At 41.9% G+C, this 24,476-nt stretch overlaps 1 protein-coding gene across 5 annotated transcripts in view; it reads right to left on the bottom strand.

The window, feature by feature from the left end:
- Window positions 1–2,243: 2,243 nt before the first annotated feature.
- Window positions 2,244–24,476, bottom strand: part of MLIP (muscular LMNA interacting protein) — a 1,527,370-nt gene continuing 1,505,137 nt past the window's right edge. For all 5 annotated transcript variants that reach the window (XM_086926435.1, XM_086926437.1, XM_086926436.1 and 2 more), the window contains one exon: window positions 2,244–3,707. Coding sequence is in view for 1 of the 5 variants with exons in the window: in XM_086926437.1 (XP_086782563.1) it covers window positions 3,693–3,707 (15 nt within the window). In the remaining 4 variants the exon portion in view is untranslated. The remainder of the gene's footprint in view (window positions 3,708–24,476) is intronic.

Genomic DNA, 24,476 nt, shown 5'->3' with positions numbered 1-24,476 from the left:
TTTAAAAACTGACTTCACCATGAGAGAGGACTTTCATTACAATTCCAAGGACTCTAAACATAAACTGGTTACCTGCTTTCACTTGAAAATGATCACTTATTAAATGTAATAAGGTAGTGCCAATGTGCTCCTAAGGAAGAGGTAGGCCTTACAGTGTAAAGACATATAAAACTTAAAATTACATGTCCAACTTTTTGAATACATTGCACCATGCCCTCTGGGCTCTCCAGGACCTACCCTAGGGGTGACTAAAATGTATTAAGAAGGACGGTTTGGAACTGGCAAAATGTTTACTTTATCAGGTCGAAAAAGCAGTTTAAAACTGCACTCACAGGCTGCAATGATTGGCCTAAGACATGTTTAAAGTGCTACTGAAGTGAGTGGCACAATCAGTGCTGCAGGCCCACTGATAGCATCTAATGTACAGGTCCTGGGGACAGGTTGCAACATTTTGCTTGGGAATTACAAGTAAATTAAATATGCCAATTAAGTATAAGCCAATTCTACTAAGTTTTAAGGAGCGAGCACAGGCACTTTAGTAGTGCTTACCAGTGGTAAAGTGTGTAGAGTCCTAAAGCCATAAAAACGTAGTCAGCCAAACTGGAGGATTGAAGGCACAAAGTTTGGGGGAAAACCACACGAAGGATGCCAGGTGTAACAGTGAATTTCCAAATGGTGGAGTTTGTTCACTCCTCAACCCTGCACACCAGATCATCAAATTGTTCTTTTATCAAGCAAAGAAATTAAAAATGTGGTCAGATGGAAAGCATCAAAGGAGAACTGAGCAGTATCATGCAGCCACACTGAGCGCCACTGGCACATTCAATATGGCAACATAGCAGAGATACCACTTTCTTGTGCTCTGTGAGAAACACTTAAGGAATACCAGCACAGATCAGCGGTGAGCAAAGCTGCAGCAGAGTGAACAAAATAATGTGAGAATGAGTGCTCTCGACTTCTTCTTCAGCAAGAATCAGCAATGAGAATACAATTCAATGGACATAATCATCTTGGCATTGAGTTGCTACTACTCAATTAAGATACTTTGCTTGAGCCTGGCACTACTTGCTGCCTCAAACACTGAAGGAATCACCAGACAGGTTGAGCAGGAAAGCATCTTACTACAATCCCAGAGATAAGACCCATGGACAAGGATGTAACAGAAAAGAAGGCGTCGGCTAGAATGAAGTCTATCAAGAAACTGCAAAGTCCCTTCCCTGGTGCAAACATGATGCTTAAGACTACATCCATACTGCAAAGACATATGTGTATGGATATTAAATTTACTAATTAATACTGAACCATAATATGATTGAATATTCATTGCAATCATGCTACATAATTCCCCAGTCTACATTTTCTGTGATGATATATTTAGGTTCTCCAAAAATGCATTGTTCCGAAAAGTGAATTTGATAGGCAATCATATAGATATGTTTAAAGAGAAAAGAAACAAATTAAGCGTATACTCAAGTTGATCCAATTTATCCCTTTGAAGACTTAATGCACATTTCTTAGTGTTTTAGATATATTCTCCACGTGGTTGCATACTTTTTTGATTAGCCAAATGTATTTTTGACAATTTTTGGGAGAGATGAATGCTAAGTAGGCACAAAGGTGCCAAATTCGATTTTTAAAATGACTTGCTTTGAGCCTGAGGAGAATTTTAGTTTTCCAGACTTTTAATTTATAATCAGCTATTTTATTTTACTGAGAAAATATGGGTATTTTAATGTAATTCTATGTGTGAAAATCGATTTCCTCTTGCTGAAAAACGTTCCCATTGATAGAAAGCATTTTGGCTTGACTGTTAAGATAATCCTTGTATAACTGTGTTCATTTTCCATACAGGTTCTGTTGCTTTTCTGTCCTTGAGCAGTTGAAGGGTTGGAAAAGTGTCCTGTTAAGGAATGTGAGCTTTACATAAACGTCCAGGTAATTAGCTACAGGGTGAGTAAATAATAATATACAATTTCTTTGGATTTCATAAGTCTAATCAATACAAAGAGATATGTATTTTAAGAAAATCGTTTTACTTTTACAACCAATAGTACATTTCTATTTCTATATTATATTTTTGCTAAAAGTTAGGAATAATACGAAGAATAAATGGTTCAGTTAGTGATTCATATAAAAATTCAGAAAGGATTAATTAAACAATATTATTACTCAGTGAATAATTACAGTTAGTGAGCCAACAAATTCAGGCAACATAGAAAAGAAAAAAAGAAAGAAGAACAGTGTTAGACTTAGTCAAAAACATTTTAATACACAATCATGTTTATTACACAGGTATGTAATTGTTGCTAGTCTTAAATATATTTATTTTAACAATATTTAAAGTAAATTACATCCAGCTGAATATATGCAAGGTTATATGAAGAGGCAGTTTGCTGGTCTGTGACACTCTTAATGTCATTGTACTAGAAAATGTAGGGCACAGTTGAAAAGAGAAGTCAACATGGGGAGATGCTTACTATTTCTTCAAACAACGCAACACGACAACCAACGTTTCTGCATTGTATTTCATGAAAGGGAGAGATGGACAGCACCATATCTATCCAGATATGGTACTGCTGTTCTCTTTCCAAGTGCTTAAGCACTTTCTTGTTGCTTTGCAAGACCCTTTGCACCATTGCACAAATGTGTGTGGGTGAGTGTAGCATTGGTTTCAACTATAAGGGAACCTTCCAGTACTAAATAGTATGCTTAGACCTCTTTTAAATGTTTCCTACTTGTACGTGTTCTGCACAGTACAGGACATAAGAAAACCTTCTTTGAGGGGACATACTTTTTTGGCACAAAGTCCTCTCTAAAATTGTTGGAAGAAAGGGTGTTGCATCCAAAACCATTACATGGAAACATCCATATATCACACCTTGTACTTCTCTTTAAGCAAAGTAATGCAAAGCAGTGTGAAGCACAACTTTGTTTTAATGTTAGGCATCTTTCCACCGCAAAACAGGTTTTGAGATGGAAAGGAAATAACAAATCATCACTTTACACTGGTTTGCATCATTTTTGTGAATTTGTACCAGTGCAAAATGTTGATAAATCTGGCTCATGATTTCTAAACATGGGCATGATGAATACTTTGAGTTAATAAATATAAAAAAATGATTGTAATGTTTCTAACGATCTGCCTTATAGATGGTCTAGAGAAGAATTTTTGATATCAGTGAAAAAGAAAACAAATTACTATAGCAAGAAAATGAATTAAAATGAAAATCAACAGCATCCGGAATATAGTTTTCCATGCACAACCTGTAAGAAGTCACATTTATTTCAAATTAAGTATTTTTTAATTGACTAAAACGTATCAATCAAAATATACTTCTTGTACAATTAGTAATGTGTTGTTTATTATCTATTTTCATTTAAGTTTCTTAGGTGTACCTGTTGAAAATGATTTGGAACTAGATCTGTTGTGACAATATATTACATGTTAACTTCTTTTAAAAACCCTAAGATTTTTGATTTTGGAAAGTGTTACTCTAGTAGCAGATAAGCATCATAAAAGAAAACTTTATTAAACATGTTTAAAAACAACCTATTTTCAATTTAGCACATGCACGGGCACATTTTCCTGTTTACAAATGTATGAAGATTAAACAGTGCATACAATTGAAGGTCAGAGCGAGAAGGCTGCTTATGCTTCAATCTTCAAATCCCCGAACTGATAATAGCGAAATTCAGATAGACGTTATCTACAATGAAAATGCAAGAAATGCATGGTTAATTTACTAAACTTTAGAATATAGGATTTCTTTATCTTGTTCCACAATGTCATGATCACTATTTCAAATGGTTTTATAGTTACCAATGTAGTATGAACTACAAGACTAACCTTTTGTTGTATGTCGTTATACATAAGGTAGTCAATATGGATTTTTCGGTTAGTAGGTACCAAGCAAGCAACATTTTTTACATTCATTGAGGTTGGCCGTTTTATTGAACATGTATTATTGAACATCAGAATATATTTCCAAAAAATTGCTTGGGTATCACACTAATCTTTTCTCCTATTGCCATTACTAAAATAATCAATCCATATTTGAGGTCACTATGTATTTTTAATTACGTATTGAAGATATTTAGAAATCATGCATGCATAAGCATCGGCAGGAGAATGCCATATACATATAAATGTGATTTACAATAACATTTTGTAAGCAAAATAATCACTGGGAAAAATGTACATTGCTTTTTAAGAGACCTCTTGAACGTTGCAGACATACTCAACAATTACAACCCGGAGCGGTGTATCTGGAACTCACCAACAAACTCTATAATCTTCAACAAAAGGCTATGCATGTTAGAAATTCAGTTGCACCACTTGAAGGCCTCTGCACTCCCAAGAAAGCAGTCACTCCAAATGGTTTATGGCCTCAGTTTTAATTTTCAAGACGGCAAAGAAAATTCTCTAGTGAAAATGGAGCTTAACTGTTAGAACTGGGATTTCTAGTTGGCTAAGGCTTGCGCCAAAGCCAGGCAGAAACCACCACTCTAGTCAAGTCAAGTATTTCTTTATTCGGTTTTGGCAAGCGAAAAAACCATAAAAGCATTTACATTAAAAAAATTACATTTCTTGATCTACTTTAAAAACGAAATACTGGTATGTGATACAATTACTTAAAAACATTTTGTGTTTTTAAAAACAGAGAAACTACTTATTAGATTCTCTGTGATTTTTACAATGTTAAGACAAATTCATTATATATACATAGAACATTCTGAGCGAACATCTTTATCTCTTTACACAGTTGATTAAGTTATCAAGACACAACACTATGCAGCGATTTATTATTTCCTTTTTTACAAGTTTAGTCGATGTCAAAAATGCATTTCAAGAACTTAACAATGCACTTCGATGTCCACTCCTCGCCCACGGCATCTTCTAATTCCAACAAGTTTTAGTAACGGAATCAGCCAGATCTTTCTGTGCTCTCTATAATACTTACAAAAAAAGAAAGTGTGAATGGTTGCCTGGGTGGAAGTCTCGTCATACGGGCATATAGGTAGTACTGAGTCCCAGTTATTTCTTTTTGGAAAAGCAACCAAACGATGTAAGGTATTTGACCTGAATCTAATTAAGAGGAATCATTTCAAAGGTGGTGAAATCGTGGGTAAAATAGGGCTGAATAGAAAAAGTTGTTTGGACAGCGATGCAGTGTTGGACAGATGATTTAGAGGCTTCTTTGGTTAACCGAATTTCTTCTAGATAGGCAAGTGAGAGCACCTGTAACGCCTTCCTTGAGAATGACCAGATTATGGTTGGAGCCAGATAATACTTTTCCAATCCCAGGTCAGTTAAGAAACATTTTAAATATGCTAACCAGCCAATTTTGTGTGAGTGGTCCAAGGCCATACAGTCTAAGATAATTTGCTGAGTAAGTGTGTTTTTGTCCACCGATCATATGCGGTGCCAGAGCAGGAGTGGCTGTATTTAGTCCATTAAATAAGAAATTCCTAATTCTGTGTGACACGAAAGTGTAGATGTGTTTTTGGTACTGCTAAAAGTAATCGGAGGAAAATGTTTTCTGACACTTGTAGGTTGTTGGTGTTGGTGTACCCCCACACTCCTGCTCCATATAGCGCAACTGACTGGCATTTAGCTCTATATATCTTTAAAAGCTCTACCGGCGGTCTCCTACCCGATTTTTTAGAAAAGTTTACGAGGGCCATAGTAGTTCTTACTAGATGAAATTTTCTTGACTCTATAGCTGGGATCCAGTTTAATTTATGGTCGATGATAATGCCCAAATATGGGTATTGTGCTGTTACTTCCAATTTCTCCTTATTTAAGTATATGTTCTTTGCCCTTTGTTTCCCTAGTCCTGCAGTCATAACAAAGATTTTTTTAATGTTAATACGTAGGTCCAGCTCACCCATAAATTGGGAGTACCTGTTTAGTGCCTTCTGGAGTTCTAAGGGGGTGCGTGCCAATATCACGTCATCGTCCGTATAGAGCAGAGCCGGAATCAAGCGTTTTTTATCTTGAGGAAGTTCCTGGCTCCCATTCAACATGGCTCGCTCCAATCCGTTGGTATAAAGCGTAGGAAATCCACACGTGTGTGGTATTGTAAGATTCCAGCCATACAGGGCCCCATTTACTCACTGTGATAAGAAACTTTTTAGCTGATTACTAGGCAGAGATAGATTGATTAACATTAATAAAGTATCCCAATACTTTCCTATGGAATAGCGAAAATACCTTTTAGGGCATTGTCACTGTAAAGACATGTTTAACAATAAACCAACACATGTTCTACTTTTAAGTACAATGCACTCTGACCTATTGGCTTTTAAGGCCTACTTAGGGGTGACCTATTCATATTTAAAAGGAGAGTTTAGGCCTGTCAAAAGGGGTTACTTTGACAGGCTGAATTTTCAGTTTTAAAACTGCACAGACATGCTGAAGTAGTAAGCCTGTTGTTTTGTTTTGCACTGTCACTCTATTTGTGGCACATTGTGTGTTGTAGTCCCCAGTGATATTTTACTCATGTGTCCTGGTTACACTTTGTACTATATATTAGGGTAGAATTTTTAAGCTAAATATACCAGTTTGTAGTATGGCCAATTCAACATGTTTCACTGAACAGCAGTGCCCCAGTAAGCAGAGTCCAAAAAACAGCAATAAATGCAGCAAAAAATAGGAGTGACCAGGCAAAAGAGGACATTGTCCTACATCTCAGGTTGTATTGAGATATTGATACATGATTTTCACCAAAATATAGCCCTGAATGTACAAAAAGACTGTACGTTATGGTATGTTATTTTAAGTTGTATTAGGCACACAGCTACCCAAAGGTTTCCCGGCACCACCTGAAAGATACACAAGAAGAACAAGCATTTGCAATGCAATAGGTCTCGGATTAAACAGAGTTTAAGCTATTGGCATTGTAAATGACAATGCCTTTTATGTATGTGTTTTTATATTAACACATAAATAAAAAGCATTTTAATTTACAATGCCAACAGGCCAAACTGTTATAAATGCGAGACTTATTACCTTTCAATGAAGCAGCCACCATTTTCCCAGGCTGATTGGAAATTAAAATCATGCATGGCACATTGAATGTTGCAGGAAAGCATGTCATATAACCTGTTGACAACGGAATTTTAATATAAGGAGTGAAATGTGTAAAGTTCCTGCCCAAGGGTCATCATGTGTTTTGTGATAGCGTCACATGGTGACGAGAACAGGGCAAACAGTGTACTTTTGCCTCCCAACATGTGGGTGGAGCAAAACTTCTCTCCAGAGATGCTCACATAATTGTCTGGTGAAAGCTGTGCTGTCAAGCCAGACCATGCAAAAGAAAAAACATTATGATCGCAGTTCATTTCCCCTTTCTCTACCAACCACTTTAAAAGAACTCTCCAAAACGTTGTCCTCCCCTGAATTTAAATATGAGATTAACTATTCATCAGAATATAGACAAGGCTGCCTGACTTGCAATGATGGAGTCCAAGATGCAGCCAAAAGACTTGCAATAGTCGTTAGCCTCTGGCTCACATTACACCCTCTCTGCACTAACTCCAGCTGGCTTCCTATTATCTGCTGGATTAATTTCTGATACCTGCGCATCCCTGACAATGCACCCGAGACCTAAAAATGGAAGTAAAACTACAAGTCCCAGAATGCCAAGTGGTGTTGGTTTACAAGTCAGGCTACGATTGTTTTACTATTGGCATCGCAACTTGCTTGTCCTTTCCCTCTCCACGTGACGGCGCCTCAGAAGCTATATTGAAAGTAAGGCACCTTTCCGTTTATGTTAAGGGGAGAAAGTCTGCATTCTTGTATGCTGCAAAACACAGCTGTCAAAGTCGCACCATATCATGGTTTACACTTTCATGCAGTACAGGATTCTTCGCCGGCAGTACATTGCCTTCTAGGAGATGTAGTGTTACTATAACTATGAATAAGCATGCGCTCACAGTACCCCAAATGTAGATGGTTGAGGGATAAAACACCAGAAATGCCTGAAGGTGCCACATAGGTTTGGGGCCAGTGGCAGCTGGTGACATTTGAAAGTGGTGGGGCGTACAATTTGTGGTGGTGTGCATCATGGCAAGTGAGCATGGTGAGCGAGGTTGAACAATGTAAGGAGGGTTGGGACACCTTTACTTCCTTTTCTGTATCCAAGGTGACCATTTAGTAGCATACACCTGCCTGCATCAGATAGGATCCTGGCTTCCAGGATCCTGTCACGTGTAGGCATGCATAAGCTACCAATGTCCGCGCTGGATAGATAATTAAGTAAAGGTGACAGGTCGTGAAACTCAAAGGCGCCTTCAAGTCTGACCAACAGCCTGTTTGGGCAAGCAAGCCTCTGGTTTGGTGGGATCTCATCTCCCAGCAGGGAGCAGCACTGGAGGCCAGCAGTGCTTGAGGCTGTCACGGAAGAGCAATACTTTGATGTGTGTAGTGTAGTTCACACTTTGGCACAGAGTCATGCTCTGCAGACAGTCACGCCTGCCAAACCCATCCTGTCACAGAGAGATTATAGCGATTAAAGTGGTGGTAATTGGGGCGTGGCTTGCGCGCCGCTGCGAGATGGCGGGTCGCGCTAGAGCTCCAGGGAGAAGGCGACTGTCGGGATGATTTTAGGATCCCGTTCGTGAGTGTCTCTTCTTCAGCTTTCAACATGAGGTGTCGGAAGGTGCCGTGAGCGCTTTCCTTTATGCTGCAATGCGCACAACGACCTTAACTGTCCTTTTTTTCCGCTTGCAACCCTCATTACCGGCTTTTCAGTGAGCTGCCGCCATTTTGTTTATTCTGTGGTGTCGCTCGTTTCTTTGGTACCAGACCCATGTCTTCGAGCGCAACATGTTCGGACAGCTCTATTGAGGTGACTTTTATTACCTTTATGTTTTGATGGGCCTTTGCAGTCGTTTTATGCATAACTGGCGTAATACCTGCTTGCTGTCTCATATGGATCTCTGACTACCTTTTTTCACCTCACTCGATTCATTCATGATGATTCCCTACCTTACCTGAGGGGTTTGTGCTATGTAACCTGATTGCTAGGTTGCTTGCTATTTGGCAGAATCTGTTTTTGAAGCTCTGGGGTCTTTTTGGATTTTACTTTTACCTCAACTGCTTTTGTCCGCCACTTTGTGCGCTGGTGTCCCAGGCATAGTCTGCACCTACAGAGCTTCTTGTCAGTGGCACTTGATGAACTATTTTTGGTGTAATTCTTGGCCCTTGCTCATTTATTCTACGTCAAATTCCTTTGGTGGTGGTTTTTTTGAACTGTCTACTGTGACCTGTTCCTATGGCGGACACCATGGAGCCTTACCCTACTGCGAAAGACTCTAAAAGGACTTTAAAATGATCTAAGCAGCAGTCCCCCTCTCCTGAGTCCTCTCAGAATGATACTAACTCCACTTCGGATGCTATTTTATTACGTTTAAATGCCGTCCATGATATTGCGCAGTCTACTAAAACTAATACTGACTTTTGCAAGTTCAGGTGGCTGCTATCAGGAGTGACTTTAAAGCCTTATCTGTCAGGGTTACGAATACTGAATCTCGTATCAGTGTGGTGGAGGATACTACACACCAGAATTCGAGGTCCCTTTTCAGCTGGAACGTTCGATGGCGGCTTTGCGCAGGGACCTTACAGAGCAGGAGGATCGTTATCGGAGGAGTAACCTGCGTATTTTTGGTCTTCCTGAAGATGCAGAGCAGTCAGCCTCCTCAATGATTGCTTTCCTCTCCAAATGGATTCCTTCTACCCTACAAATCTCCTTTCAGAGAGACTTTGAAATTGAGAGAGCTCATCGGGGACCTGCGTTCAAACCTAAAAACTCCACTTATCCGAGAGCAGTAATCCTTAAACCGCTGCGTCATCAGCATTCGGAACTGATTTTGGCTCACATGAGGAAAGTCAAGTTGGTGTCTTGGGAGGGTCATCGGATTCCTATCTCCCAGGATTTTGCCAGAGACACTGTAATTCGGAGGAAGGGATTTCTCAACCTGCGAAAACGTCTGTTGGACATGCATATCCCTTTTTCCTTTGCTATTCCATCCAAGTTTCGTATAACTTTTTAGGGCCGCTATCGGATTTTTGATGAACCTGCTGATCTTTCCTGTTTTTTGGATAACCAACTTGAGTCTCAGATGGATTCTTCTCCGTCTCCTGGCTCTTCTGGGACTTGAGTTTCTGTCTTTGTTGTTTCATGTGGTTTAGTGCGTCTTGCTGTTTGACATATGTCGTTGTTTTTTTGCTCCATATGTTGGTCGTTGGTTGCTATTCGTTTTTCAGATGATTTGTCTATGACTTGTCAGCTTTAGGTTGACTTGTTCTTGTTATTTATCCACCTGTTTGACCTTTTTTTTCCTCTTTCTTGTTTGATATACCCGATATTTGTATGTAGCTATTTTGTCTTTCTTGATTATCGTCCTGATTGTAGGCGACTTCGGCTCTTTGTTCATGCGTCTCATATTTTCCGATATTTGTTTCATGTTGTGTTTTTCCCCACTTATTGGTATCTTTCGATTTTGTACTTTGCCGATATTTGTTCTTTCCTTTTTTTTTTTTGTTGGCGTAGGCTTATATGTCTGTTTTCGTCAGCCGTTCGGTCCGATAGTGTCAGTTTTTCTCTTTGTGCTCATTCATATGGGCTGTTTTTCTCTATTTGCTTATCTTGTAATTCTTTTATGGCTCCCTTCCTAGTATTTTCTTTTTGTCACTTAGTGATGTCTTATTTATATTTTCGGACTGTTTTTAACCTTCAAGTTGTATTCCTGCTGACATATGATATTGCTTGATATTTTATCTGCTTAATTATTTCAATTTTCACAATTATTGTTTCCCCTTTCTTTAACTACATACCATGTACTACTGCCTTGTTGTTTATCTATTTGCTAGCTCTTGTTTTTCACCATTTTTTGCTTTTCATACATACTTTTCTTGTTCTTTGTATGGCATTTATAGTTATCGCCATTTGCTTGTTTACATATAGTAAGGATCCTTTTATCTCACTTTAGCTTCTACTCATGAGCTTGTTATTTGATATGCCTAATATTGTATTTTTCTGTCTTTATTTTGGTCGTTGACCGGGTTTGATTATTCTGTGCCTATTTCTCGTAGCTCCCCTTTCCCCGATTTCAAGTATATTATAGGGTCCACATTTATTGTTCTAGGACCATTGCTTGTTGCTTCCTTTTCTCTAGTCTGGGATCTATCACTTTCTCTACTGTTTTTTCCTGACGGTCCTTTGTTTTCCCTCTCCATGTTCCCCCTGGTATGAGATGGGTTTCTCATAGACCTACCCTGAAAGGTCTTTTTTTCTCTCTTTTTCCATTTTTCTCTCTTTATTTCTCTCCTTCTCTTGCCCTTTCTTCTCCTTTTTCTTCTTTCTCTTCCTCTTGGATCTCCTGGTGGTGTTTTTCTATTTTGTGTCAGATGGTGGTGTTCTGTTTTTACGTCCATCTTTACTTCTTAATGGCTTAAATGTAGTTTCCCTTAATGTTAAGGGTTCAAATCATCCGGTTAAGAGGGCTAAAATTTTAGATTATTGTAAATCTTTGTCTTCGGATCTGGTATTTTTGCAGGAGACGAATTATCCCATAAAGAGGCTCTGTGGTTGCGGAAAGGCTGGGTTCTGGATGTGGTATGCTCTGATGCTCTTGGTAAACGACTTCCCCTTTAGCTTCACACTGGGGAACAGCAGGACACACCATACCTCAATTGCGCTTTACTGTTTTAGAACGCATCAATTACAGTTCACGGATTGACATAAACACATCCCTAGCACGTAGGGAAACTTACTAGATCAAAACATTATGCACGGTAGCCCCGCATGGGCTAAATGATCATTACGAAATGTTATGTTTCCTGTAACAGAAGTACAAGAGAACCAGCGTATTACTGATTGTTTTTTGTAAAGGATTTGCACTCAACCATCTTCCCTCTCTTCTTTTTCATCTCTCTTTCCCATATTTGCTGTCGGGCATTTTCCTCTCTATATATTTCTCCTAATAACAGGCGACCCATTTTTTTCTTTTATTATAATTTAGATGGCAATTTCTCACCTCCTTCTAAGGCTTATGGTAAAAATAAGCCTACATCTTTCAACTTTTCTACATTGTAACTATAAATGAGTTTAAGCCTCCTATTCCTCTGTTCAGTATCACACTACAATTTTGAAAACCTTCTTCTACACACAATTTGTTTCTTTAAAAACGGAACATCTTCACTTTCCATTTTACGAACACTAGAAAATGAGACACCGTCTCTTTAAAATTGCCATGCATTTTGGGATACTTCCTACGCGCCGAGAGATCGGCGTTTCACCATTTTCGTGCGGACGGCGTTAGAAGTGCTCAGCAAACTTTTACTCTCACTGGGTATGTAAACAATATACAATAGACTACCTACAAGGTGTTTGATCTTAATTTACAACTGCGAGCTCCGCAACTGACAACGCGTTTGCATTTACATTCTTGCAGCTTTTAATCAACCTCACGTCCCGAGCATTGACGGACGCAAGAAATCCTATGGCTTAGGTGAGAGCGGTCGTTTTTGACTCGTCTCTTTTTACATCCACTAACGTTACTGACTTTACCTAAACTGCTGCATTTTGTTATTTAGACCATTCGGTGAGCAGTACCGAGTCAACGATTGTTAACTATTGCCACTATGCACTAAAGATCCCATATTCAGAGTGAATCCTACAAGGCAAGCGAACCTTCACGTCGTTATCATTATACCCTTATCTACTATGGGTGATGGGATGCACACCATGCATTACCTCCAAAATTTCACATGCTGGGGTGACTTTAAATAGTTTAATATGCTCCCATTTGAATAAATATTTCACTGCCTTTCCTTTCCTTAATGAGCACCCACTTTAGCTCTGAGTGCAATCCTATACTCTTAATGCAGTGTATTGACTTTGTTTTGTTGTGTTATAGATTACTGTGGACTTGGAACAAAATTGAGAAGATACCACTATTGACTGAATTGAAATCCCCTGATGAAGGGTTCAGTTTCTCGAACCCGAAATGCATTGGGACTTTGGAAATGTTTGAAGTCAATAACGTTATATTTCATACACATGCTCAAATGTAATGTTATGTTATTCAGCCAATTGAAAAATTGAATATTTGTGTAAAGGTACACATGTTTATTAGCATGCATACAATGTTTATAACCATGTATCTACGTTTTTTTGCCAAATGATGATTTGAAAATTGAAACACATACATAAAAAAACCTTTGCCTTGAGCATTTTCGTCTAACTGTGTTTAAACTTTATCTAAAAATTTCGAAGAGACATTATTGTCCATTAGCTGTGCACTACCTTGACTGTGGGTCTCCCAAAATCCATCTTTGCAGTCTTTCAATTGAGAAATCATTGGGTCCTTTCTCAACATAGGCAGTAGCACGCAATTCCCTCACAACAGACACTAAACCCTACTATTGGTTTAACTGATAAAAATAGACTGTTTAATTTAGGTGTGCAATCACATATTCATTTTAGAGTGCAGAATCTTGCATGTGTGCCGTAAACTAATCAGATCGCTTCTTCATCTTGGGATCTATGAAATATCCAGGTTAACTAGTGGTTTCTTGTTACTTCCGCAAACAGATCTGCAGGTCATTATATCCTTCCGTGAAGTATTTGTAGGGAGAAGGGGACGGCCAATGAAGCGCTGAAACCCAACAAGCATAGAATGCTGCCCTTTCCAGTTACTCTTAAGAATTGTCTGTGTGCCAGAGCACGGTGTGTGCCAGGAAAGGAAACCCCAAAACATAATCCATTGCTGGTTCACAAAGGGCACTGCTGCAGCTGAGCTTGATGCTTGATGCTTGCTCTATATAAATGCATCGTTATGCTTAGTGGGTGATTATATGGATGAAGGGAATAATGAAATATAATGCCCAACACTGTGGGAAATGTATAATTCAAAGGGATGTATGAATGTGTGTATGTGGGAATTGTGTGGTTCAAACCTAGACATGTACTAATCATCTCTAGGAACTACTGTTGTTGCCAGGTTCCATGTGTTTTAGGAACCTCTCTTGCCCCCTCCATCCATCTCCTCTACCCTCATCCCTTGAGGAGGGTCTGTTCTGGGGCCTCCAGGGGCTCTCCTCACTGCACGACATGCCGCTGCCAACCCCATCTTTCCTCAAGATGCCCCCTCCCACTGCACCGGGACCCAGGGGTCCGGGGTTTAGACTCCCGGGTCTCACCTCGCACTCTTGGCTCTGTTTCCTGAAGAACTCCTCCTTTATGAACTTGCTACGCTGATCCGGCACCACCCGTGGCAAGTTTGTATCCAGGAGGGAGGGGGCCTCGGAGAGATGGTGCAGCCCGGGTACCCTGACATGCTGCGCTCTGCCTGAGTCAGAGGAAACATATCTAATGTAAATAAAAGTATAGCGTCCCATGAGTGGTGTGCACGCACAATAAGGGTGAAAAAACCCAGCAATCTCAGAGGGATGGTGGGGGCAATACAGCTGCCATGCTTCCGCTTCAGATTAACGAGCCGTGTGAATCACGACTTAAAAAAGAGACTAGAGGGACAGGTCAGGCAAAAAAGATTGCAAACCCACTCAGCCAATCAGAGGAGAAGACAAGCATTTACAAATGCAATAGGACTCGTATTTACGCGAGCCCTATTGCATTGTAAACAAAACTGCTATGTGCAAGAGGCAGGAATGGGAGTGTGTGGGGGGGTTGGGGTGGGTTAGAGAAGTGACAGACTGCAGGAGGGAATGGGGAGGCAGGGGAACAGAATTGTTTTAAAAGTAAAGAGGCTGATAGCCATGGAGGGACAAAAATGACATCCTGACTGTCAGGAGGCGGGACTAACTTGCCGAGCATCAATCAGAATTACAAATTCTGCCAATTAAAAAGATAGCTGGAAAGTGGGCGGATCTTCACCCACTATACTGTATACAGCATCTCTCGAAGGAACAGCGCATGCGCTACCTAGTCCGAGACCTAAAAAAGGAAGAACCTATTGATTAAATAGCCAGGTTTTCAAGGACCTGCAAAATTGGGCAAAGATGGTCTCGTTCCTTAGTGGTAGCGGAAGGGAGTACCTCAGGGTGGGGCCCAGGCAAAAAAATTATTGTCCGTCCATCCGGGACAATCTGTGCCTCCGAACCGAGAATTTAGCTTGATTGGCAGAACGGAGGGGGCGAAAAGGAACATATGGTTGAACAATGGCATTCAAATAGTAGTGAAGTAGTGTGGCTCACTGGTTAGAGGTGGCAGACCCGAGAGCAGAGGACGGCCTGGGACCAGGGTTCGATTCCTGGCGCGGCAGGTTTCTGGACCAGGGTCAGCGGACTCGATAATTCTCTTGCCTCGGTGCCCACTCTGATCAGCGATCACACTCGGCAACTCTGGGCATTAGCTTGCCTCATCTTCACTAACGGCCCCACCAGACCGCCGGGGATGCCTGGTCTCACCCTGGAGATACCCATTAAGGGACCATCTCTCAGGGAAGCCAGGAAGGGTTTTGCAGCGGTCGAAGCGCCTTGGGACCCTACGGGTAAGTAGTGCGCTATATAAATGCCAATACATTTACATTTACAAATATTGTGGAACCTTGACAGTTTCGATCTTAAACAAGCTTGTAAGAGTGCACCCAAAGATGAAAGAGATATAAGTGCTTAAAAACCTAATACAATTTTTTTGAAAAATGCTCGCGCACAGAGGTGTGAAAACACTCTGGTAGTTAATTTGGTAAGGCCAAAGTGGCGAGGATGATCCTACTGGATCATATACAGGCACGCAACACCCATTGGACTCAACGGGCTTCAGACCACCCCCCGCCCCTTGTGTGTGGCAGCCCGGGATGACACAGCCACACCCAAGCACTTCACAGGTCTTTAAAAGACCATTCGCATGTTAATGAGGCCTTGCTGTTGTTTCACCCCTTCTAAGAGCACCTGCAGCTCCACTCTGCCTAGTGGTTAAATATTCAGCCCCCCCCCCCCCCCGACCGAAATTTTTTCCTAGCCCCCCCCCCCCGAAATTTGGCTCTAGTTGCGCCTCTGATCATATATACTGCTATTTCATCCCTAACAATTGTTAAAATTGGGAAATAAATAGCACAGTTTGATGTATGTCAACAGGGAGTTAACTGTTTTTTTATATATATTTTTTGCTGAGTGAGTCTAATTTGATGAAAGGTTTGTCTGAGTCGGAATTCGTATATGACAACCATCAAAATATGTTTATATAATTTATTTAAAGCAATACAACACATTAAAAGAGTCACTTTGAAACATTAACAACATTAATTATTAAATACAGTTCAAATCTATACTCACCTCTAGAACATGAAATTGCATTATTGTTACATGTTTCAAAAAATAAAACATTCACATTTTGGAAATCATAAACCATGCCGTATACAAGGATATTTCCGTGCAAGCGAACCATTCTGTTTATTTTCGTGACATTCAGCATACCATTATCAAAGAACATAACGCCTCTTTCAATTAAAAAGATTTTTTTTTTTCAAAACCAAAAAGCATTTAATTTTCAAGCCGAAGAACCTGCTTTCAGCAATGAAATGCTTCAATTAGAGCTGAATGCTGTAATTGCTTACAGACGGGCATTGCGATTGTTGAACTACGTGTTGAAAAAACACATTATTTATGCTTCAACCAAGAACCAAGTAAAACCAAGAACATTGTATCAATCAATTTTACCTCATCTTTAAACGGAATTGCACAGGAAAATGTGTTTCTGTAGCCAGGCAGAGCAAATATATCAAATTATACTCAGATGATTCCATTTGAATTTACACTTTAAAAAAAATAGCATTTCAGCAGGAAAATATATTTTTGCAAAGCAATGTAATTTGTAAGATTGTTTCAAATTCCGCTACTACGTTATTTTTCGAAGCCTATCCATAACGCGATTTAGAGGGATTCAATTAGCTGATGATGAAGCCTGATGTCGTACGTGCGCTCTATCAGAAGCAAATCAATAAATTAATCAGTGAAGCGTACGATTTGGGTTAGAAAGCTACTCCCTTTTTTTCTATTTGAAGCTGGAGTGCTAGAATAACGTATCATATTCTGTGTAATAATTGATGCAATTATTAGAACCACCTACTTGCCAGAATGTACACTGGTGTGGCTAATGAGGCATCTATTGTCTGGAATTATATTCCCCCAACTGGATGACAACCACCTGTCAGAAGGCAAAGTATCAAGTTTATTTTAGTTAGATCAAAATGGAACCCGATCAAGATGAAAACCAGCTGTGTTATGTAATTTTTTCTTTGTCTAAGACGCTTCTCATTGCTAGTCAGTCACGTGTTTTATTATATTACTTGTTAAAATATATATGGCACTGCCTTTTGCACTTTGCAACTGTCACAACAGTCATGCCACTCCTTATAACTTTATTATTCCTGAAAGATTTTCATTGCCCTCCCTAGTTGTTTTTCAGTCTTTATGTGCAATCGTGAAATCAGGTCTCCCAACAAAGCACTTTACACATGTTCATCTTTAGTATTTATTCCAAACCCCAATCTTGCACTATCAAAGCCCTTTTGATTAAACATTCCATAAGACAATACACACATGCACTTTACTTTCTTCAACGGCTTGCTACTAATGATTTGATTAGATGTTTTTTTAAATTGAATACAGCCATGTCACTGAGCTCACCTGGATAGACCATGCCAATGTCCACTTGACCATCAGAGGATCACCTGGCACTGCCACCAAACTGCCCAGCACCTCACACTACATCTGGAACAAAGTGACAGAGTGAGAGTGGATTGACACCCTTAATACCTCCCAACATGACACCACAACCAACCTGGAACAGACCATAACGAACTCCTCATCTTGAATCACCAACTGTGCTGACAGAGTTGACCATTTCAAGCACACCCAACTCAAGAGATCCACAAAGCAGGCCAGTTGGTACATCACAAAACTGAGAACCACGAAACGCAACTGCAAGGGACTAGAAAGGAAATGGCGAACCAGCAAGGAGACCACAGACGGAGCCACCTCCAAAACATCCCTCAATCAATAACACCAACTCCTAAAAGAGAAGAAAGGCAACCCCCTGGCTGAATGCATCGAAGCCAGTTCCAATCACAGCAAAGTACTCTTCAACATAGTCAGAGAGTTATCCAGCTCCTCAGCCATCAAAAGCATCATCACTCTTTCTCAGGAACTTTGCAACACCCTGGCATACTTCTTCCATGACAAGATCTCCACTATCTACAAAAACATCACCCCCCCCCCCCAACATATCCCTACGACTTCTACAGCCACCTCGCTCTTAAAGATGCAAATCCTTACCATATACTCACAACCTGGGACCAGCTCACCACAAACAACACCATAGCCATCATGAACTCTGTCACCTCAGGAGCACCCATGGACCCTTGTCCCCACCACATTTTCAATCACGGGAGCAAGAAGATCAGCAATGAGCTCACTGCCATTTTCATTGCATACATCGCAGCAGCCACCTTCCCCGAAGATTGGAAGCACACTGAAGTCAAACCCCTTCTCAAAAAGCTGTCCACTGACCCCAGCAAACTCAAGAACCAGCATCCCATCTCTCTGCTCCCCTTTCCAGCCAAAGTCCACGAAAAAGGCATCAACTGCCAACCGATGGCACATCTGGAGAACAACAACTTTCTTGACACCTTCCTATGGGAATTGCTCTCCAACAACAGCACCAAACCGCCCTGAACACTGCCACCAACCACATCAGAACTGTCCTTGACCCGGGATATACTGCAGCCCTGATACTCCTTGACCTCACAGCGGCATTCAACACCATATCCCACCCTTATCAAGAGACATCATCAGATCGGACCCAAAGAGGTGCCCTTACATGGATCAACTCCTATACCTACAAAGTCCTTCACAATGAAGGACCAGCTTACATCAACCACCACATGAACTTCTACCAACACTTCAGACACCTGTGCTTTTCCTCCCTCTCCCTTACTCCCTCATCCACCGAATCAATAGCGGAAGAGCTCTTTCTCCTACCTCATTGCTAAGTCCTGGCACAAGCTCCCCCTTCAACTTCTGATCTCAGCCCTTCCCCTAGAATTCAGGAAAGGACCCAAGACCTGGCTATTCAAGTGAACCAACCTGAAGCAGCAAGACCCTCAGACCCTGACATTGCCTATGAACCTCATACCCAGGGGCATTGCCTCTTGTTGGGGTCTATAGGGGAGATTCAAGGCCCCCCTGCCACAAGCAGTTATCCCACCAAGCCAAGTACAAACTGCACTGTCTTGGGGTAGGCACCAGAGGACATTGCTGGACCTGGCCCTGGGGGAGGTGGTCCCCAGGGCCATCTCTGTCCCCCCTCTAATATTTATTAAGTCCCAGGGAGGCGGTGGCCCCTGGGGCTGTAGGGGCAGTGCAGCCCCCATATATAATTCAATTAAAAGTTGCCCTGGGGAGGTGGCGGTCCCCTGGGCTGCAGTGGGGGTAGGTGGGCCCCTCATTTTAGTCAGTTTGGGGTGGGGGAGGGTAAAGGTCCAGAGGCCCAGGCAGTCAGGATTTTTTTACCCTGCCCCCTTATGTTTTTTTAATGTTATTTCATGTGACTCAGTTCAACCGAGTCACAGGATGGCTGTCAACACTTCCTGGTTTAAAGTGTTGGCAGCCAATCAGATCTTAGGCACAAGATTGGGAGGGGCCACAGATCCACACTTGTACATCTTAGAAATCATTAGATTTCTCAGCAACTACTAAATGGAATTACACCATTGAACAAAAAGGTCGCTTTCTGGACCAAGCGCTACCTTTTTGCCAAATTTTGTGTAATTCCATTTAGCAGGTCATACTGTAGCTTTGCCTAAGAAATTAACATAGATATTAGGGGTGGGCGGAATTTGCGAAATCGCTTTACGCAAATCTCCGCGAAATGGTACAAATCTCTGCGAACACGCAGAAATTCCACAAACACGCATAATTGCTTGTTCGCAATGCTTTTTTACTGTTCGCAATCGCTGTTTGCGTGCTCGGGGAAAATATCTTGCGAACGCGCATTTGAGAACATAAACAAGCAAAAAATTTCGCGAAGTCGAGGAACACAGAATTTTGGGCAATTTCGCGTTCTCCGCAGAACACACAATTACCCAAATTCCGCAAATTCCGCGAGCGGAACGGAATTTACCGCCCAGGCCTAATGGAGATACATATACACTAAAAGGGGAATTATAGTTAGACTGACATATTGTTCATACAAAACCAGTGAAATTCTACTGAGCTAATTATAACTTATGCCCCTGCAATGTACTGCCTATGACTTTACATCACTGATTGTCAAACACCTAGATGCAACCTGAAAGAGCGCCCTCAAAGACGATTCATGCTCACAAAGAACTACATGTCCCATAATCCTTGGCGCTGTGGGCGGAGAATAAAAGGGGGAGTCGGGCCAACGCTGGGCGTCGGATATTTTGGCTCCGGACCTGGTGTTGAGAAGTTGTGTTTCCTAGAGTTCCTGTTGGATACCTTATGCCAGTTTCCTTGTGCTACCTAGCAGCCACGTTGTTGTGTCAGCGGCAGAGTCTTGCTTCCAACGGCTCATTTAGGTGAGATAGGTATTCCTTCCTGTTTGGGCGATTCTGTGTTCCAGCACGCATTCCGGCACTGGAGTGTTAGAGCTGGGAGTGATTACAGAGAACGATCTGGATCTGCACGTCTTGTGCTATAAACAAGGTGTTTTTTGTGTTGGCTGTTTAATAATCCAGCGTCCCCGTTGGCTGAGCCTTCTTGCACCGGCTCGTGCGGGGAACGCCAATTTTGTGATTTATCCTTCGGCGCCCCTGTTGGCTGAGCCTTCTTGCACCGGCTCGTGCAGGGTGCGCCACGCTTCAACCTTCATTGTTTTTCCACGGCGTCCCCGTTGGCAGAGCCTTCTTGCACCGGCTCGTGCAGGGAACGCCCAGCTTGTCATCCACTCATTCGGCGCCCTTGTTGGCAGAGCCTTTTTGCACCGGCTCGTGCAGGGTGCGCCACGTTCCTGTTTTGACAGACCTGAAGTCCTCTTATCAGGTACTGTCGTTTGTTATTATTTTGGGTGACGTAACCCGATCTATTTCTTTTCTTCTTGACTATTGGTACAGTAGAAGCATTGGTCTATACTATTGGGATGTAGTACGTTCTTGGCCACCCTCAGAGTAAGCATGGTATGTACTTAATTAAATACTTACATAAGTATCAGGAAGGTCGTTTCCACGCTAAGCCCTCAACTGCTTGTGTATTGCAGGTGGAGTTCATATACGCTTCAGACCTATACCTTGGACCACATAGTGGGGGAAGAGAAGTATCTTCAGGGCCTACTCATAGTTTTGTTACAGGTATAGGGTGCAGGGTTTCCTTAAGTATTGTAGTGTCTAGAATACATCAAGAATCGAGACGATCATTCTTTTCTCTTTTTGTCGTTACAGTTCTCCCTCCCTGCTGTTCCCTTTCTTTCCTTCCTGTTTATTATTTTGTTCTTCTGCCCTCGCTTGATCCTTCCTGGACCCAGGCTATAATAGCCTTCTGGGTTCGGTTAGATCAGGAGGTGGCCTTGTCACATCAACCTGCTGATTCCAAGGACTTGGAGGTTAACAGAATATCCGACCCAAGATTACACGTCCTCCCGATCAGGGTTTTTTTGGGGACAATGGCCACGTTGGATGACGTATTGGCAGCCTTGGTGTTAGTACAGGAAGAACTGCATTTGTCTAAACAAGAAACAGCAGAGTTACGCAATAGGCTGGATAGCATCCAAAGAAACCCTTTTAGTGCAGGTGCATCGGGAACGCCTCCGCCTAGTTCCGTGGTGGTAGAAATGCCAGCTATCATACCATTGGCTAACCCCGAGAGATTCAAGGGCGATGCTGGTTCCATACAGGTATTCTTTGACACAAGTTACTTTACACTTTTCCTGCAAACCCAGATCCTTTCCCACCAATCAGGCCAAGGTGGCCTTTTTAGTGTCATATTTGGCCGGTGATGCTGCACAGTGGGCAGTTCCCTTAATTCAAAGAAATGACCCCATCATTCATGATTGGGAAGAATTCAAGGATGAGTTTGTGAAGGTTTTTGACAGACGGGCAGACACATATACAGCTGATAGAGAGTTGTTGATACTGAGACAGGGTAATCAAGATCTGTTAACGTATTTAAACTCATTCAGGAGGCTTGTCACGGAAACCAAGTGGCCGAAAGCCAAACAGGCTTCCTTGTTTCATCAGGGATTAAGTGAAGAAATGAAGGACGTCATTGCTCAAATCGACCCTCAACCGGCTGCGTGTGAGGATTTGATAAACCTGACAATGCGTTTAGATCATAGGATGAGGGCACGCAAGGGAGATCATAAGGAGAAGAGTAGAACAATAACTACTTTTGTTTCGTCTAAGACCGCTGATAACGCTCCTGCTTCAGGAGCTGAACCGATGGACATAGGGGCAGTGAGAGCCGCGTTAACCACAACTGAGAAAGAACAGAGAAGAAAGAATGGGCTCTCCCTGTACTGCGGCAAAAAGGGGCACTTCGTTTGAGAATGCCCTGTTAAGCCTAAGGTGTCTAGATTCCGCTTCAATAAGGGGGCATCTGCGGTGGTGGATAAACCAACGGAAAACTAGAGGGCTCTGAGGGTAACGAAGGGGTTCCTTGGAGTCGGTCAGTCATCCCTTCACTTTTGAACGACTTTGTGGGAAAGAACCATTTGTTCATACTGATCAGGTTATTTGTACAGGCAGAAAGGGTTGAGGTGCAGGCCATGGTTGATTCAGGGGCCACAGGTCTGTTCATGGATACTACAGAGGCTAGAAGACTAGGTATACCCCTAGTTTCTAGGGCTGTCCCTGAAGAGGTATATGCGGTTGATGGAAGGAAATTAGACGTAGGCCCCATTAGTTATCAAACAGAAGAGACAGACATGATATTCGGAAGTCATCATGAAAGGGTCACGTTTAGTATCATCCAGGCACCTCATTATGGCCTTATTATAGGGATACCTTGGTTGAGGCTGCACCACCCTGATATTAACTGGGAAGAAGGTATTGTGACCATGAACTCCCCATATTGCAAAGAGCATTGTTATGAAAACTGTCCCAGACCATCCTTCTCCTTGGCCAACAGTGTGCATGTAGCCACAGCAGCCGAAAAGGAAGTGAGTTTGCCAGATGTGTATCATGAATTTTCCGGTGTGTTCGATGAGGTGCAAGCTGAGGTACTCCCTCCTCATAGACATGGGCGTTTGAATGCATTGACCGAGCCTGAGAACGCTCATCTAAGGGATTATTTGGATAAACTGGTTATGTTAGGGTTCATTCGGCCTTCCAAATCACCCGCTGCGTCCCCTCTTTTCTTCATACCTAAGGCTAATGGAGAATTGAGGGAGTGTGTTGACTTTAGAGCCTTGAATGCAGTCACTGTGAAAAACCGCTACCCCCTTCCTCTCATCCACGTGTTATTGGAACAAGTAAAGACCGCCAACATTTACACCAAGCTGGATTTAAAAGGTGCCTATCATCTAGTGAGAATGAGGAAGGGGGATGAGTGGAAGACAGCCTTTAAAACCCGATATGGCCTCTATGAATATTTGGTCATGCCCTTTGGGCTATGCAACGCTCCCGCGGCGTTCCAGTATTTTTTAAACGATGTGTTACGAGAGATACTGGACCGATACGTAGTCGTCTATATAGATGACATTCTGATATACTCAGAGTCAGTGGAATCACATATCCAGCATGTCAAGGAGGTTCTAAGAAGACTACAACAGCATAGTCTCTTTTGTAAACTGAGCAAATGCGACTTCCATCTAAACACGGTCGAATTTCTGGGGGTAATGCTCAGTCCTCATGGACAAGAGATGGCAGAGCGAAAGATCAGAGCTGTCAAGGAGTGGCCTGTGCCCCAAAACATCAGGGACATTCAGTGCTTTCTTGGCTTCGCCAATTTTTACAGACGCTTCATCAAGCAGTTTTCGCTGGTGGTGGCTCCCATTACACATCTGTTGAGGAAGAATCAGCCATTCCATTGGACGCAGGCGGTTGATGAGGCTTTCCAGACGTTGAAGGCAGCTTTTGTGTCGGCACCTGTGTTGGCACATCCAGACCCAGAGAAACCCTACATCGTAGAGGCAGATGCCTCCGATGTTGCCATAGGGGCCATTCTCTCGCAAAGACATGGATCAACAGGACAGATGCATCCTGTTGCGTATATGTCTAAGAAACTGAATGGGGCCGAAACCAATTATTGCATCGCCGAAAAAGAATTGTTCGCGATAAAGACGGCGTTTACCGAATGGAGGCATTTTTTTACTGGGAGCAAAACACATGGTGACTGTATACACTGATCACAGGAATTTGCAGTATATGGCATCAGCCAGGCACCTCACACCGAGGCAACTCCGGTGGATGTTGTTCTTTTCGGGTTTTCATTTCACTATCACATTCCGCCCTGGGGTGGAGAATAGGAAGGCTGATGCCTTAACACGACA

The sequence above is a fragment of the Lissotriton vulgaris genome, chromosome 6 (assembly GCF_964263255.1).
Source record: "Lissotriton vulgaris chromosome 6, aLisVul1.2, whole genome shotgun sequence".
NCBI classification, from domain to species: domain Eukaryota; kingdom Metazoa; phylum Chordata; class Amphibia; order Caudata; family Salamandridae; genus Lissotriton; species Lissotriton vulgaris.
Note: the sequence above shows the minus strand (reverse complement) of the source record. Positions and strands in the feature narration are given on the sequence as shown.